The sequence below is a fragment of the Protopterus annectens genome, chromosome 7.part1, assembly GCF_019279795.1.
Source record: "Protopterus annectens isolate FY-2018-M chromosome 7.part1, PAN1.0, whole genome shotgun sequence".
Taxonomy (NCBI): domain Eukaryota; kingdom Metazoa; phylum Chordata; order Ceratodontiformes; family Protopteridae; genus Protopterus; species Protopterus annectens.
In genome coordinates, this window is record NC_056740.1 from 91,662,004 (window position 1) to 91,677,705 (window position 15,702).

The 15,702-nt window shown below is 37.6% G+C and overlaps 1 protein-coding gene across 2 annotated transcripts in view; it reads right to left on the reverse strand.

Moving 5' to 3' along the window:
• The window catches only part of MYO1E (myosin IE), a 1,655,775-nt gene that overhangs the window by 517,516 nt on the left and 1,122,557 nt on the right, over positions 1-15,702 (reverse strand). For both annotated transcript variants that reach the window (XM_044078573.1, XM_044078572.1), the window contains exon 17: positions 14,690-14,796. In XM_044078573.1, coding sequence (XP_043934508.1) covers positions 14,690-14,796 — 107 coding nt within the window. The remainder of the gene's footprint in view (positions 1-14,689; positions 14,797-15,702) is intronic.

The window sequence follows — 15,702 nt, forward strand, 5'->3', positions numbered from 1 at the left end:
TCTATTTCACACTCATAGCTCCTTATGGCGTCTAGACATTTTTGGGGTCTAGCTTCTTTAACTAAGTGACTTATCAGCAAACAATAGACATTATTAGAAAGTGCAAGGCATTATAAACAAAACAATATTAAAATTGTTAATCTAAAATGTTCCACAGTAGAGAACTGAACCACTGTTTTGTCACTCATTATTCATATTTTCACATTTATGTTCATATGTTTATAACTGGGAGCCCTACATGCTATTGAGGGATATGGTGTGAAATGCCATTGTGAGACACAGGAAAATTCATTGTCAGTGCCCATTACATCACACTATATGTTAGATATTGTTAGTTGTTTGTTAGTAATTAAGAAAATAAACATTTACATATATACTTAACACTTCAAAAATGAAGTCTCCTATTGACTGCTGCATGGCGTCATGTGAAACATTAAATACCATTAAGAAAACTGTATTTGATATTTGCACTGTAATTTGTACTTCTTGAGAGATATTTGGTATTATTTATATTGCTAATTATACAACTTAAGCATATGTTTTCATATGTCTGTACATATCTCAACAAGCAAGCATTCATAGTGGAATTTCTTGTTGTCCTATGAAAGCTTATGTTTGGTTAACAAAATTCTGTAATAATATTTGTCTAAGATGTATAGTTTCCAAGACATGGCAATTTGTTTGTGAAAGTTTAGTAAACAAATATAATTTTGGGTATGTGTGCATTATTAATACAGTATTTATGGAAAAACTATGAATGCACTAATTATTATCACTGAACAGAATACTTCTTACTGATAACATTGCTATTTGTACAGTTTGAATGCATTTTATTATTCAAAAAATATTTACACTAGTTTATGTTATAATTTTTAAGTTGATTTTTCAGAAAATGCTCTGGAATGCAAGATATGTGCAGGCTGCTAGAGGTGTGACATTCCACACCACATAGATGTTTAATGAGTTAAATCATATTTCCTCGACTTGTGTGCTAGCTAGCAACACCACCGAAGTTACAACACAGTAACTGGAACTAATATTTGAATGGATGTTGCCAATACTGTGTGATATTGAAAATGAGCGCTGTTATACATTTTATATTACTCAAGGTATGAAAACCCTGACCTGCCAAACTGTCACTTTCAAGTGGTTTACCTTATGTCATAATGACACCACCAAAGAAGTTATAATACAGTTATCAGAAATCACACATTTGAAAAGATTTTGCCAATATTGTGTGATATTGAAAATGAGCGCTGTTAAACAAAATAAAGCACTCAAGGGATCAAAACTCTATCCTGTCAAACTGTCACTTTCAAGTAGTGTACATGAAGTCATATTTGTTCACTAAGTCATTATTACCCGATATACATTGCTTTTCACCCTAATACAATGTATACCTACACTGGATTTGACACCCTTATCTGCCTATGTCATATTCTCTTGATCATTGTACTAAATACTGACACCACAGAAGTAGTTGCACAGAAAATGAAAGCACATATTTGAAGGAGGTGTTACAACAGTTGGGAAGACTGCAAAATAAGCAATGTTAAACAGACTACAGTAATCAGGTGTCAGCACCCTCTACTTACCTAGCTGAGAAGTTAAACATCTCATCAGGACTACTATGAGTCATGGAAACTGTTACAGTTAATATAAGAATGTCAATTCATGTTTATATTATTATTACTTTCGGTAGCACATTGAGGGTGAGCAGAGCTGCATGACAGATAACAAAACATTAGTTCAGCCAAAGGAATTTTCCATCTTTTTGCCATAGGATGAGAAGTGACACTTATTGTTCTTACATATGGATAGAGAAGTTGCTCTTTGGTAGCCATCATGCAACATCTGAACAGAAAGTATTTACTCTTTGGAGATGTGTGTGATGTGATAAATGTGTTACGATCAAACATCATGCTAAGGCATGTTGTCAATGTTTCCAAGACTGATGCAGGGTACACATTACCAGAATAAAACATGCCTGTTTAAATGATGTGCTTCATATCAATGCAGTGTCATGTGAAGCCACATACAACTTAAACTGTGTGTGTCTGACAGCTCACAGTTGAAGGGAATAATGAAAAAAGAAATCACAAAGTTGATGAAACAGGAAATAAGCCAGATGACAATGGCTGGCAGGGAAACCTAAAACTCAAAGGATTGTAATCCCTTCCTATCCTAGTTACATTTGACATAGCAGAGCATTCTCCAGGGTTGCAACTAAGGTTGTTCGTACGGGGTTCATAACCGAGACAGATCAGGAAGATATCTACAATTTGCAGACTGATATCAAGAAAATATGATCACAGATTGTAACCCTGATATTCAGTGGAATGGAAAACAGAGCAATAAAAAGTGCAAACCATCATCCCACCCTCAGTGGATTAGAAATCTGTATAAATGCAATGGTATGGACTCTTCCCATAATTAATACTTAAGCTATGGAAGCACTTACCATACTTTTATTTAGTTCAGATTTTCTGAAATCTACCGATGCTAAGCTCAGATATGCAACTGATGGTAAATTTCTCACTTTTACTACTGGTGGAGAACTGTCATTTTCCCAAACCTTTCACTGTAGACATTGATGACCAGAGATGTTGCTCTATGCCAAGCATTGTGTAACATATAAGTACAAAAAGGAATTGCAGTTTGTGTGTGTTAGGTGTTTCTATTTCTAGTCCAGTTTAAAGGTTGGAAATATGAGGGTATGACAGGTACAAAAATGGGAATTAATCAGAGGGTAGAATGGAAGGTTGGACAGTATACCAATAAAATACAGGTACTGCAGTATTATGGCTGTAATGGTGTTAACGTGTTTTTTGTTTGTTTCCTTCTGAGAATATATGGTCAACAGCAACTCCATCTGCAGACGGTTAGAGATGGCATCACTATTGCAGTCAACCTTCTGTTTATATACTGTGGAATACACACATCACATAATTGTTGAAGAAAGGAAGAATGTGGAACAGTCTACTGACCCCTACACAGCAGCTAAGAGTATGATCTCAGACTGGATAAAATGTACCAATATACTTTTCTACAATGTTGTCTTGCTGTATTAATAGCATTCAGTGCTACTTGCCATGGATATTAGTTAAAACAATCAACAGCACTTGAATGTGTGATGGGGCCTTTCAATGTACAAGAGTGAGGAATAGGTCTGTTAGAAACTTAATGAGCTGAACATTAATCCTAATGAGGTACACTTGGAAGGCATAAGCATATTTCCCAATCCATGAAATCTGGCCCTCCAGCACGTGTAGTGTCACCCCAGATGGTCAGAAGTGTGCACAACATCACATAGAAGTTAACATGATGTTTACCTGGTTTGCTTATCATGTAGCTTGTGCGATTCAGAAACAAAAACGAGATGAGCCCTAATTAGCAAATACATCATGACCGGGGGGGGGGGGGGACTCTACACAATTTTGAAGTGAAGCAAAGATCATCATAGAGTTGGCAGGGTGGCTTAATGGCTAAGGTGTTTACCTTACAAACACAAGGTGCAGGGTTTGAGTCTCACAAGGGATAATTGGCTAGGCTTAACATGGCTCGCAAGGGTAGTTAGTTTAGTACTAAACTAAGAACCTATGAACCTATAGAGCTCTGGAAAATTAGTTTTCTGTTTTGTACAACACAATACTGAAAAACATGCTCCTGCATTGAAATAGTCTGCCATCTTTAAGGTATGTGTTATTTGTTACTTGCTTCTTTGCACATTGTTAGAATTTGTGTGTCTGAACTTTGCACATTGTTAGAATGTGTGTGTCTGAGCACTGTAAGGGCTACAAGGACTGTTTTAGTTTTTCTGTCTGTGTAGTTGTATTGGTTAAAGCTATCTGCAGGGATACATTATCCCCTGTGTACTAGATGTAGTAGCATGCCAGCACAATAAAGTTATGCTTTTTGAAAGTAGGTGGCCATATGCCAGTATCAAGTTGTGTACCATTGATGTATGTTTATATAAGATCATTACTACAATGTGCAGTTAAATTGCACTTGTATTTGTAAGTCTACACGCTTAACAACATGCACTCATGCACCTGTTTTTCTTTTGTTTTGGGAGACAAAAGGTAATCACTACATTTGTGGTGCTGACTGTTTTGTGGATAAGCATATGATGGTGTCAGGCCTGAGTAAACCATAGACCATGGCCTATTAAGATAATTTTCAAAATATTATGATGTGTAATACCTTTCAGGGACCATGGCTGATAATTTCAGTGTTCTCCTTACAACAGAGCTATGCCCAAGAAAATGGCGGCTACAACCATATCCAGCTGAAAGCTTCAGTTCAGTGATGCCGAGAATGAGGGGGTAATACAGGCCTGCCATCTCCATGGCAGATGACTTATCCCATTGCAGACCACTGACAAGCCCTTCTGTAACTGTGTCTTTCAGGAAGTGGTCAACAGTGGCGATGCCAGGGGTGGCTATGGCCAGAACTATGACATGGTCCAAAACAGAAAGAGTGATATGATCTGTGGTGCCACTCACAGAATGGAGGCCATGGCATGTGAGTGGAGGGCTACAGGTAATGGCATGTCTACTGTACCACCCCTTACAGAGACAGAGCTCCTTACCTCACTCAAAGGCAGTAGCAGCTCCACAGAGTTTCACAATAGTCATACCTTGTGCAGATGGATAGATCACAGAGAATTTCTATGGTAATGCCCCAAGCATATTGTCCTACCTTTACTATGTGCCTCATTTGTCACTGTTACATTACTGTTTATAATACTCATCTCACATATTTCTTGTAGGTGCAACAGACATTGAGGTGTGACGTCCATCTGCACAATATATGGCCATTGTTTTATGTTGGTATCTTTATTAACAGATATCACTTACATGGGTAGTTGTGATGTCTGGCCATACTCACACTGGATATGTTGTGTTTTAGTATACTCATGGTTGAAGCACTGTCTGGCACCAGCACTGTGGAACTACCCACATCTGATGGTGATGGCAGGGATAAGCAGGCACAGTCTGAGGCTGCAGAGCATGTTGAACACAAAATTTGACCCACCCATCTCTTTATCAGTTTATGGATACAGTCTCTCTCTGACCGCACATACACATGACATTATCTGAGAGCAGACATGTTGATGGGGACATTGTAGATTAGGGAAGCACTATGGCCCCAAGTACAGTCATGTTAGAATCTGCTCTTAGCCGTTGTGGGCAGGATGGTTCATGGGGGGTTGTAATGATTCTCATAGGAGGTATGGTTAACTCCCACCCACTGTGGTTGGTGTTTTGGTAGCTGATACCTAAAGTATGTGCAGGACCATTGAGGAGGCACAGGCAAGTTCCACCAGGGTCTTGGCGGAGGTTCTGAGGGTCAACCATGCAGCGCATGCTGAATCAGTGGACTGCATGAACCATGTGTGTGATTCAATAGCCAGGATGATTGACAAATTGGAAAGTGCAATGAGTGTTCTGGGTTATCTGCCAGGGTTGAGGGTTATTTTCCAGGCCAGTCATCTAGTACATCCTTTGAAATTGTCTGACTTGGCCATGTAGGGGTGAGGCCCTGCTACTGCAGTACTAGCACTTCCACACCCAGGAGAGAGAGTCTCTTTGGTCATGGTCATGCTGGCAACTCCTCCAGCAAACTTTGATTACATTCAGGTAGCACACCAACATCTAGCCAGGGTTGTGTGATAACTAGTGTAACTCTTGAACTCTTGGCAGGGCCAGTTCTCATAGGCAGGTGTGTGCACAGGAAAATAAACCCTGTGCTATGCATGCCTTAGACCACTCCAGTATCTGTTTCATAGAAGTTTCACGCCATGTTATTTCCTTTTATCTGAGGTACATGGCACCACCACATGCTCAAATGTAGCAATGAGGAACTTGGAGTATTCTCAAGTCAGATGCCTGAGATACCCCCACTGTGTCCCCAGTCAGTCAGTGAAGGCTTCCTGTAACTAATATAAGTAAAGCCACAAATATCTTGCCTTTCTACTCAGCTTATATTAAATCTCATGGGGGTGAAGATGAAACTGACACATGTCCACTGTTTGTTGCATGGTGCCCCCATTTGCATAGCAGAAATTCAGTATTCTTTGGAAGCCATGGAATATTAAGCATATTTGGAAGACCTGCCACCCAACTGCAGAGGCCATCATTTAGGCAACCATCAGTTCCACTTAGCATATTTCACCTGTAAGCCTGTGTTAGGTAACAGCCACCAGCTCTCCAATCCCACCCTGTTGGGTAGGCAACTCACTGTTTCCTGCCACCTCTAACTTTCTCCCGACTGGATCTCCTACAACTGCAGTCACCAAGCTGAACTTGAGGAATTACTGCATTGCTTGTGAGTTCTATTACTGCTATCTTTTGTCATGATGGGTAACACACTTTTATTTACATCTGAGTACCCCTCCCCAGGCTCTGCATCACATTTCCCTTAATTTGCTACTTATTACATTTACTTCCTCTTCAGACTTGTAACCAATACTAAGTGCAATACCTTCTTTTTCTGAGTGTAATACGTTTCTTTTTGTGTTTAACCTTTAATATTACTGGTGAATAGTTCTCCATATAGTATGCCTCATGGCTAGGTATTCCTTGCTCTGTATTACCATTATTTACTTCAGAGCTGTGTTGTAAGTCTGCCTCACAGTTAATAGTAATTTCCCCAATATCATAATTTTCTTCAGCAAAAACTGACCACCATGTGTTATGTCTGAAAGGCAGCTTTTCTTTGTGAAAAGTTTTATGGGTGACTGACTATACAGTGTTGGAGACCTATAATCTTTGATCAAATTTTTTTTTAAACAACTGGGCATGACAAGGATTTTGACAAGCATTATAATGCTACAGGGAGATCTGCACCAAAGCCAGAAACAGGAGATTTTAGGTGTTGTCTATATTGTGGACAATTTGAAGTAGCATAAAAATGCATGGACTCTAGTGCCAAACTGACTGTTGGTGGGACATCTTGGAAACCAAGCTAGGTGTTTGCAAGAAATTCAAGAATTACTTGGTAAAATACACCGACCAAATACAATACAGAAATGGATTTTTAACAGCATTCAAGACTACCATCCTATCACAGGTCATTAACCCCCCCCCCCCCAAACAAGCTGGTTGTCACTCTGACATAACACCTTGCATTTGCCTATCTCTTAAACCAGTATTTTATATTAAAGACTTGAAGTTTTATAAGTGTTTCAGAGCTCTTCCAAGAAGCTATTTTGCCTTTTAAATTCTATCTTTTAAAATAAGCTACTGTCTTTTTTTAAAATAATTTATTTACTTATCTGAGATAACTACATGTTATCATGTCCTCCCAACTCTAATGATATCTCGAGTATATCCTTATCAAAATCCCAGAAACATTTTCCTGGTCATTTAATCCTCTGCATATTAAATTCCTAAAGAAATCTTCTTTCCACTGAAAGACCTGTTCCTTTGTATTCTGTCTGTCTCTATCCACAGGAAGAATCCCCATGGGATAAAAGAGTGTTATAATTATTTCATTCCCCTAAAATGCACTCTCACCCTTCTTGAACACTTTCAGCCTATAGCAAAGATTCTTGAGTATATACTGGACGAGTAAATGATTCAGTTCAAACAAGACATATTGCATCTAGTGCAGCATGGCCTTTGACCTTACTTTAATACCTCTACTGCTCTTCTTCAGGCCACAAACCCTATATCTTCCACGTTAGATAAAGAATCTCTAATAATTTTTATTTTCACTGACCTCTAAAAAGCAGCTGATTCTGTAGATTACATCCTCCTTATGAAACAACTGCCTTCCCAACTTTGAGACAAACTGTCAATCCTGCTTTCAATCCATTTCAAAGAAAGGCTGTTTCAAGTCAATGTTAACAATCCATTGCCGTATAAGTGATTGGCTCAGGCACACACAGGATAATGGAGGCTGCTAGAATCAAAACATGAAGACTGCAGGGTCTAGGTCTAATGGTACACAGTCTTAACCCTCTGCACCTAAACTCCATTGAAAATGTAACATCTTACAAATATCTTGGCGTATGTCTTGATCTAATCCTTTTTGTAATTATCACACTGATATAACTGATTCCAAGACACTCATACCGCTCATAGTATCACACAGGTTAATGTACTTTTTCAGTACTGCATACCCAGAGACATTCTCATGCTAAAGCTTGACTACTGTCTTCCGATGTTTTCCTATGAAATTCCAAACATTGCACATTGCCATATGAAACAGTCAATAAAATATACCGCTTCATAAATCTACCACACAGCAGAACTTTTCATTGTAACTTACTATGTTCCATTAGTTCTCTTAATGTTAATCTCAGGCTCTGTCTGGTGTTGGCCACTAATGTCTACAAATGTCTTTTCCTGAACATCAGCCTTTCACTAACAGTCTGACTGTAGCTGATGATCATCTGTCTATATAACATGGCTTCTAGGGCTACTGTTCACTTTTCTGTCTATATAACATGGCTTCTAGGGCTACTGTTCACTTTTCTGTCTATATAACATGGCTTCTAGGGCTACTGTTCACTTTTCTGTCTATATAACATGGCTTCTAGGGCTACTGTTCACTTTTCTGTCTATATAACATGGCTTCTAGGGCTACTGTTCACTTTTCTGTCTATATAACATGGCTTCTAGGGCTACTGTTCACTTTTCTGTCTATATAACATGGCTTCTAGGGCTACTGTTCACCTTTCTGTCTATATAACATGGCTTCTAGGGCTACTGTTCACTTTATGCTTATTCTCATTAACTTGCTCTTGCATTACAGAGATTTCAGTTCCTCCATGTACTAGAACATTTTGTACAATTTCATCTTTCAAGTCCTCCTTAAAAGGATGCTACTTTGAAATAAGGCAATGTTACTGTTTCAGTAAACCTTGCCAGCTAGTACTAACCCCTGCGTACAGCCCACCTAGTTCAACTTTTCTTCTTAGCATTTTAGATAAAATATGAGATGTGAGCACATTGCAAATATTGTAGAATGTTTTACTTGTTGATGCTATATTATACCAATATTTACTTCACTTAATTTTAATATCATTTACTTTTTCTTTTATTCTGCATAACTAGTTCCCTTGTTGTCTAACCTAAATTGTACTTTGTCACCTTTGGCTTGAGACATGGCTGAAAAGAGCCAGTTGAAAGCTTACCTACCTATTTAATAAATGTAAAAAAATCAGTTATCTGTGGTGAGTTATCCTTTCTTTTCGATGCTTGTCATGCAGACACCATCATTTTGTCTATCCCACTCTACGCACCACAAAAACAAAGCCTTTGTAAACACAATGTTGTACACAACAGTTTCACCTGTGCACACACTGTGACAACGTCCTGCTCTGTACTGACAGTGTTTCCTTCTCTACATCCAGATTCAGCATTAACGATCTTTACTGTTTGTCACAATCTGTATAATCCGCGGTGGTGCAGAGGTAGCGCTGTTGCCTCACAGCAAGAGGTTCTCCCGTTCAATTCTCGGCTGGAGTGCGGGGAGTGCCTTCTGTGTGGAGTCTGCATATCCACCCCGCGGTTGGATGGGCATTCGAAAGACATGCGTAAATGGACGTGCCTTCGTTGAAGGTTGGACAATGAGCTGGCACCTCAGTGTTCGTGAAAATCTACTGCCAATCATTAGTGGACCGGAGTTCCGCTGTGGCAACCCCTAACCGGGAAAAGCCGAAAGACAAACAAACAACTGTTTGTCACAATCTCTTCATATTTTAAGGTAATCTAATCAATTATATTTAAGTCCTTTTTTGTGTTTGTGCTTTCAGTGCCTCTAACTTGCTTTTTGCTTTGCAGAATCTTTGATCTGAACTTTAGTACATGGAATCTGTTTTTGTTTATGTTTTTCACTGAATGCTGTGTTCAATTTTGAAAGAGCTCTTTATGTCAAGCCTGGAGATCAGCACAGTAAGTATTAACCAAATCACAGTAGAGGCTTTATCCCTCTATGTCACAACAGCCAAAAATGTATGATTAACATTTTGTGTAATTTTATGTAGGGAAAAGTTTTATTTTATGCAAATGTTTTTTTTTTACTTTTTTATTGCAGGCTTTATTTGGCTATCTTGCATCTAAATGCAATTTGGGAACTGGTATATTATTTGAAATGGTGTTTGGGCTTTCCTTATAGGATTTATATAAACAGATTAAATAAAAATTTCAAATAAAGAATGTTAAGTAAAGAAACATAGCAAAAACAATTCCCATTTTATTGGATGATTAACTTTGTCTAAACTACAACATTTTATGAAATGGCTTGTTGGTATCAGTTTTGAATTCTGCAGTATTTTGCAAGGAAAACGAAAAGGATGACCCAAGTCTTAATTCACAAACAAGGCATTGCCTAAATCAATAGCCAGAAATCATTTGCAGCAGGTCAGCTGACAAACTTGTACAGAATTCTTTTATTATTAGTCAGTGACTGGGAGAAATGAACAGTTGAAGAGTGACTTGCATGAAATCCCTAGATGATTGCTAGACCCGCAGGATTCAGACTCACCCTGCACAAGCAACAGAAAAAAATTATGCTCAGTAATGTAAACAAGAATTTCCTTTGTAGGGAAAGCAGTATTTTTAGCATTTTCAGACATCATATCTTATAGTTAACTTACTGAGGCCAGGCTATGCAAACAAGTGTCCACACTAACACATTCAAAACAGATTTGTATATTACTTCATCAGAGATAGCTTTACATATCTGAACATTTTTTAGAGCTATAGGTAGGCAGCTGATAAAAATTATTTTAAGGGGTTGGGTTTGCAGGTTTGTATATACATTGGGTCAACAGTATAAGGCTGAGAACATAAAAGTTTTTGGCTTTACTTCTGATTATGTCAATAAATACTAAAGGCGATAATGTATTACGGGTGGGCATTACATTATGCTGGTGAGACAGACCTTGCTGCTCATAGGCTGTGAGCACAGTAAGGGAGTTCTCTTCCTGGTCCTTAGTTACGCGCATCCAGAAAAATCATACCAACAAGGGCATTGCATAAGCCTGACGTAATTTTTTACAGTCAGTTATAACTGCAGTATTGTTTTGCAGTGACAACGTAAATGGTGCAATGTACAGCTTTATTTTTACACAATCTTTTAGTTCAGTTTAAATGATTATGGTCGAGTCACTTTATAAGGTGCTTTATTGTATTGCTCTTTGGTACTTTATACTACTTTTAGCAATTCAAAGTTGGTCTTTCAGCTCAGCTAAAGAATCAAGTCTGATTTAAAGGGCTGCCACTTTTCATCCCACATACTGGACTGTTTTAATAGCTGTGTACCAAAGATGTACACACTACATCAATATACTACTATTATATTAAGCATACAGATCCAAGTACAAGCCTAATAGAATGATAAAGGGGTTGCTGCAGTTTCCAAAGTAGGCTGGTTAGCAGTCATAGAATAATGCAAAGGGTGACTATACAGTGACAGACAGTGCAAACACTGACATCATCCAGAATGTGCTATTCATAAGTATTATAGTCATACCAGATAAACAAAGTCCACAAGCTTAGAGAAAAAGGAACCGATCAGTAATAATTATTGTTGAACGCGATGCTTTATTCATATAAACAGTAAAAATAAAATCAAGCGCTTTCGCCTGTGTGAATACCAGGCTTTATCAAGATAAATTCATTTTAAAACTTGAAAGCTTAAATACTCCATTAATAAAATCATGTGACCAGGGTGCTAATAAAATCAATATACAATTAACTTTAAAGGCACTAATTCCAAGTTAAAAGGAAAAAGAAAAAGAAAAATAGTATGTGTGCCATACGTTAAATTATGTGACCAGGGTGGTCTTGTTGCGTTCAGCCTAACAATTCTTTGTACTCCAGATGGGCCTCCCAATCTCCTCCTCTATTGTCCTGCAAAACCTGCTCTAAAACCATAAATTTAATCTGCATATTGGGGCATATGCTAAGGTGTTTAGAAAAGGCATTGGTATCTTTCCTCTTGGAGATGTTGTGGCAGCTTAGGCTGAATGCAACAAGACCACCTGGTCTTAATGAAAGCATTAGTATTTCTAGTGTTTTGAAATTAAGAAGGGCTAAGTTATGATCTTAGGTTCTTAGAGCCTGAACTTTTTTAAGAGGTGTTTGCATTTTGCTAGTCATTTTTAGAAAGTTTTTCATGCTTTTTATGACATGTTTAATATGAGGTTTGCACAAATGCACTTTATTGAATGTATTAATTTAATGTATGGCACACATACTATTTTTCTTTTTCTTTTTCCTTTTAACTTGGAATTAGTGCCTTTAAAGTTAATTGTATATTGATTTTATTAGCACCCTGGTCACATGATTTTATCAATGGAGTATTTAAGCTTTCAAGTTTTAAAATGAATTTATCTTGATAAAGCCTGGTATTCACACAGGAGAAAGCGCTTGATTTTATTTTTACTGTTTATATGAATAAAGCATTGCGTTCAACAATAATTATTACTGATCGGTTCCTTTTTCTGTAAGCTTGTGGACTTTATGTTTATCTGTTCTGGATCTTTATTAGTATTGTGTTATTTTAGTATTATAGTCATCATTAGTTTCCCCAGGTATGTGACTGCAGAGCCCACTCTGGATTGGTATATTACATTGTGTGTGATATACAGGATGTTATATATATTTGCATGAATTTGTGCTTGGGCTATATACTTGCAGTTATTCATTATGCTCAAGCAGTGACTGAAACAGGTTTGTTTTGGATCAGTTCCAATATCCCAGTAAAAATTTTAAAAAAGGAGGAAATGCCTAAAATAACAATTTTTCTATGATGAGGTCAGCCTTTTTGGGGAAATTACAGCCTGATTTAGTTGTTGTTGTTGTGTCTTTTCGGCTTTTCCCGGTTAGGGGTCGCCACAGTGGAACTCCGGTCCGCTAATGATTGGCAGTAGATTTTTACATGCCGAGTTGCCAGCTCTGATGCACAACCTTCAACGAAGGTACACTCATTCACGTATGTCTCCACACAGAAGACGTTCTAGCTGAGAATCGAACAGGACAACGTCTTACTGTGCGGCAACAACGCTACCGCAGCACCACCACCGCAGCTACAGCCTGATTTAGTAAAGTCCCAAAAATCTGAAAACAGATATCTAAAATACTGACATTCGGGTTTTATTTCTATGACTGGATTATATTAAAATAGAAAACAATATTTGCATTTCACTGGAATTCAATGAAAGACAAATGTATGGAAACACATATTTGATTCTGTGGTTGACTGTGTGCATGTATACTTACATGGTGATGGTTTAATCTACATTTCTACCTGATCATATGACTGCTATCTATTCATAACAAATTTATTTTGGTCCAGATACAGAATGCAAAATATATTTTTGTTTGTAAGCAGAAGTCCTAGATCTCTTTTTTGGTATCAAACAGAAGCTCAGGGTCTATTGTACTATTTTAGGGAAGCTCAAAGGAACGCCTGAGATCCACTGTTGAAATTAATATTCCAAACAACTGTGAAAAATATTTACAAATATTTGCATAAGGTTATTTGGCTCATATTCTCCTTCTTACAAGCTGCCATTACTATTTACTAGCTGCAATACCTAAACAAAAATGTTCTAGGGATTTCAGATGGATTAACAGAAAGCAGAAGAATAACCACAATGATGAGGTTTGTACTAGCTAAGATAAGCGGATTCTTCTGGATACAAAGTTACCATGCTGTACCAGTCTACAGTTCTCCTTAAAAACACTCTTATTATAGTAGCCACTTTGCTTACAGATCACTGTGCTGTTTCCATCGGATTTCAGACACTGCACATGATTTTAAGTAGATTTATAATAATTTAGCTTGTTGCTTTTTAATAAATATTCAGTAACAAAACGTTGTAACAATGCAATGCTTTTAATATGGCTTTTTGAGAAATCGTGTTAACCATTGCTTGTTTACACACTTCATATAGGGCTGTTTATTTCTTCCAAGACAAATAACAAGACAATGAGCTTCTAGGAGATAATATTAGCTGCATCATACAGAACAAAATGCACTTTGAATTTAACATTAACAAAGTAAACCTTGGCAAAAAAAAAAAACAAACGAACAAACAAAAAAAAAACAGTAAGGTAGAACGTAAGACAGAAACTATGGTATGAAAGGCAGATGTGGAACACAGTAATAAATAACATGAAGTGCACAGAATACTGCTTTTAGTCTGAATGACATGATACCAGAAATGGTCAGACCATAGTTACATAAAAAGTGAATATATTTCATGTAGAAAGATTAGGGTAATAAATGAGCAAACTGAACAGTTTCATGTTTTGCAATGGCTGCTACTATAGCTCTGTGGTGAGGGATTCACTTGAATCTGCTTACCACATGTATCATCTTAGATCTTTCATTTACAGGCATGCTGTACTTCTCTGTGACTGCATACAATCCTCAGTGATCTCACTCATAGACGTCACACTTTATGTGATGTTACAGATGTAAAGGAAAAATATCACGTTTCATCACTGCAAGATTCTGTTTAAAACACTGCAAGGAAACGGTATCTTAACATTACACGGTTTTCTAAAAGGGTAGATGACAGTACAGGAATTTATATCTACAAAAGCGATTTGTTTTATTTTTATCATAATGATATTAATGTAGTCCTCTTCATTGAACTTCTTCATTTATGTATGCAGTTTTAGAATTGCTTAATTCTTGCCCTACAATTCATTAACCACTTTACCTGCTTTCCTCCCAGTCCCGAGGCTTCTTGGTTTCATTAGGCTTGATGCATCGGATGTAATGGGGTGTGCATTTCATCAGAGTATTCACAAGATCATTTGCTTGTTTCTGGGAACAGAATGAGTAATATGTTTAGAAGCTATCCTGAAAATAGGCAACATATTATTTACTTTACATAGAGGTTTAATTTTCTGTGTTGCAAAATAGATGTGAAAACACAAGACTATTACTGCAAAACACACAAAGTGCTTCAGTCTATAAACAGATAAGCAGAACTCCATAATTGTAAGAGAGGGATTTACTTTCTTGGACCCTGAATCATATGAAATCTGTACTGTGGTGCTTAAATTCAGGTTGATACAAAGTTATCACTCAAAGAAAAGTTATCTTAGCTAGGTAAAAGGTGAATCAGGATGTAATGACTTGCACTGTAAACATGATTGATCAAAAAGCATAGGATTGGAATCGACACAGCAGTATGGATACTCTGGGAGTGGGATAATGGTGATCAGGTATCAGTTTGCAAAATTCAGCCATCAAAACCCAGATGCCTCATGCTCTGACCTATACAAAACCTAGCATGTTGTAAATGAGGAAGACGTGCACTGTTGCTTCTTTTACTGGTTTCATCACTAATACATATAATTATGATATTTAACTTGAGGCAATTACAGCAGTGCAGTGGGGATAGAGTTGTCACCTCACAGCAAGAGGTTCCCTGGTTCAATTCTCGGGTGGAGAACCTTGTTTGTGGAATCCAAACATCCTCCCTGTGTTCATATGGGTTTCCTCTGGGTCCTCTGTTTTCCTCCCACATTCCAATGATATGCAGTAGGTGGACTGGACACTCTAACTTGACCATAGATGTGAGTGTGCATGTGAGAGTGTGGTGTGGAAGAACTACAGTGGTAGGGCTAGCCACCTGGCAGTGTAAACCTTGGCTGTAGATGACTGTCACTGTTGAAGTGGCATCATGACGCCATGTGCAAAATTATGAAAAAGGGGTTGTGAATG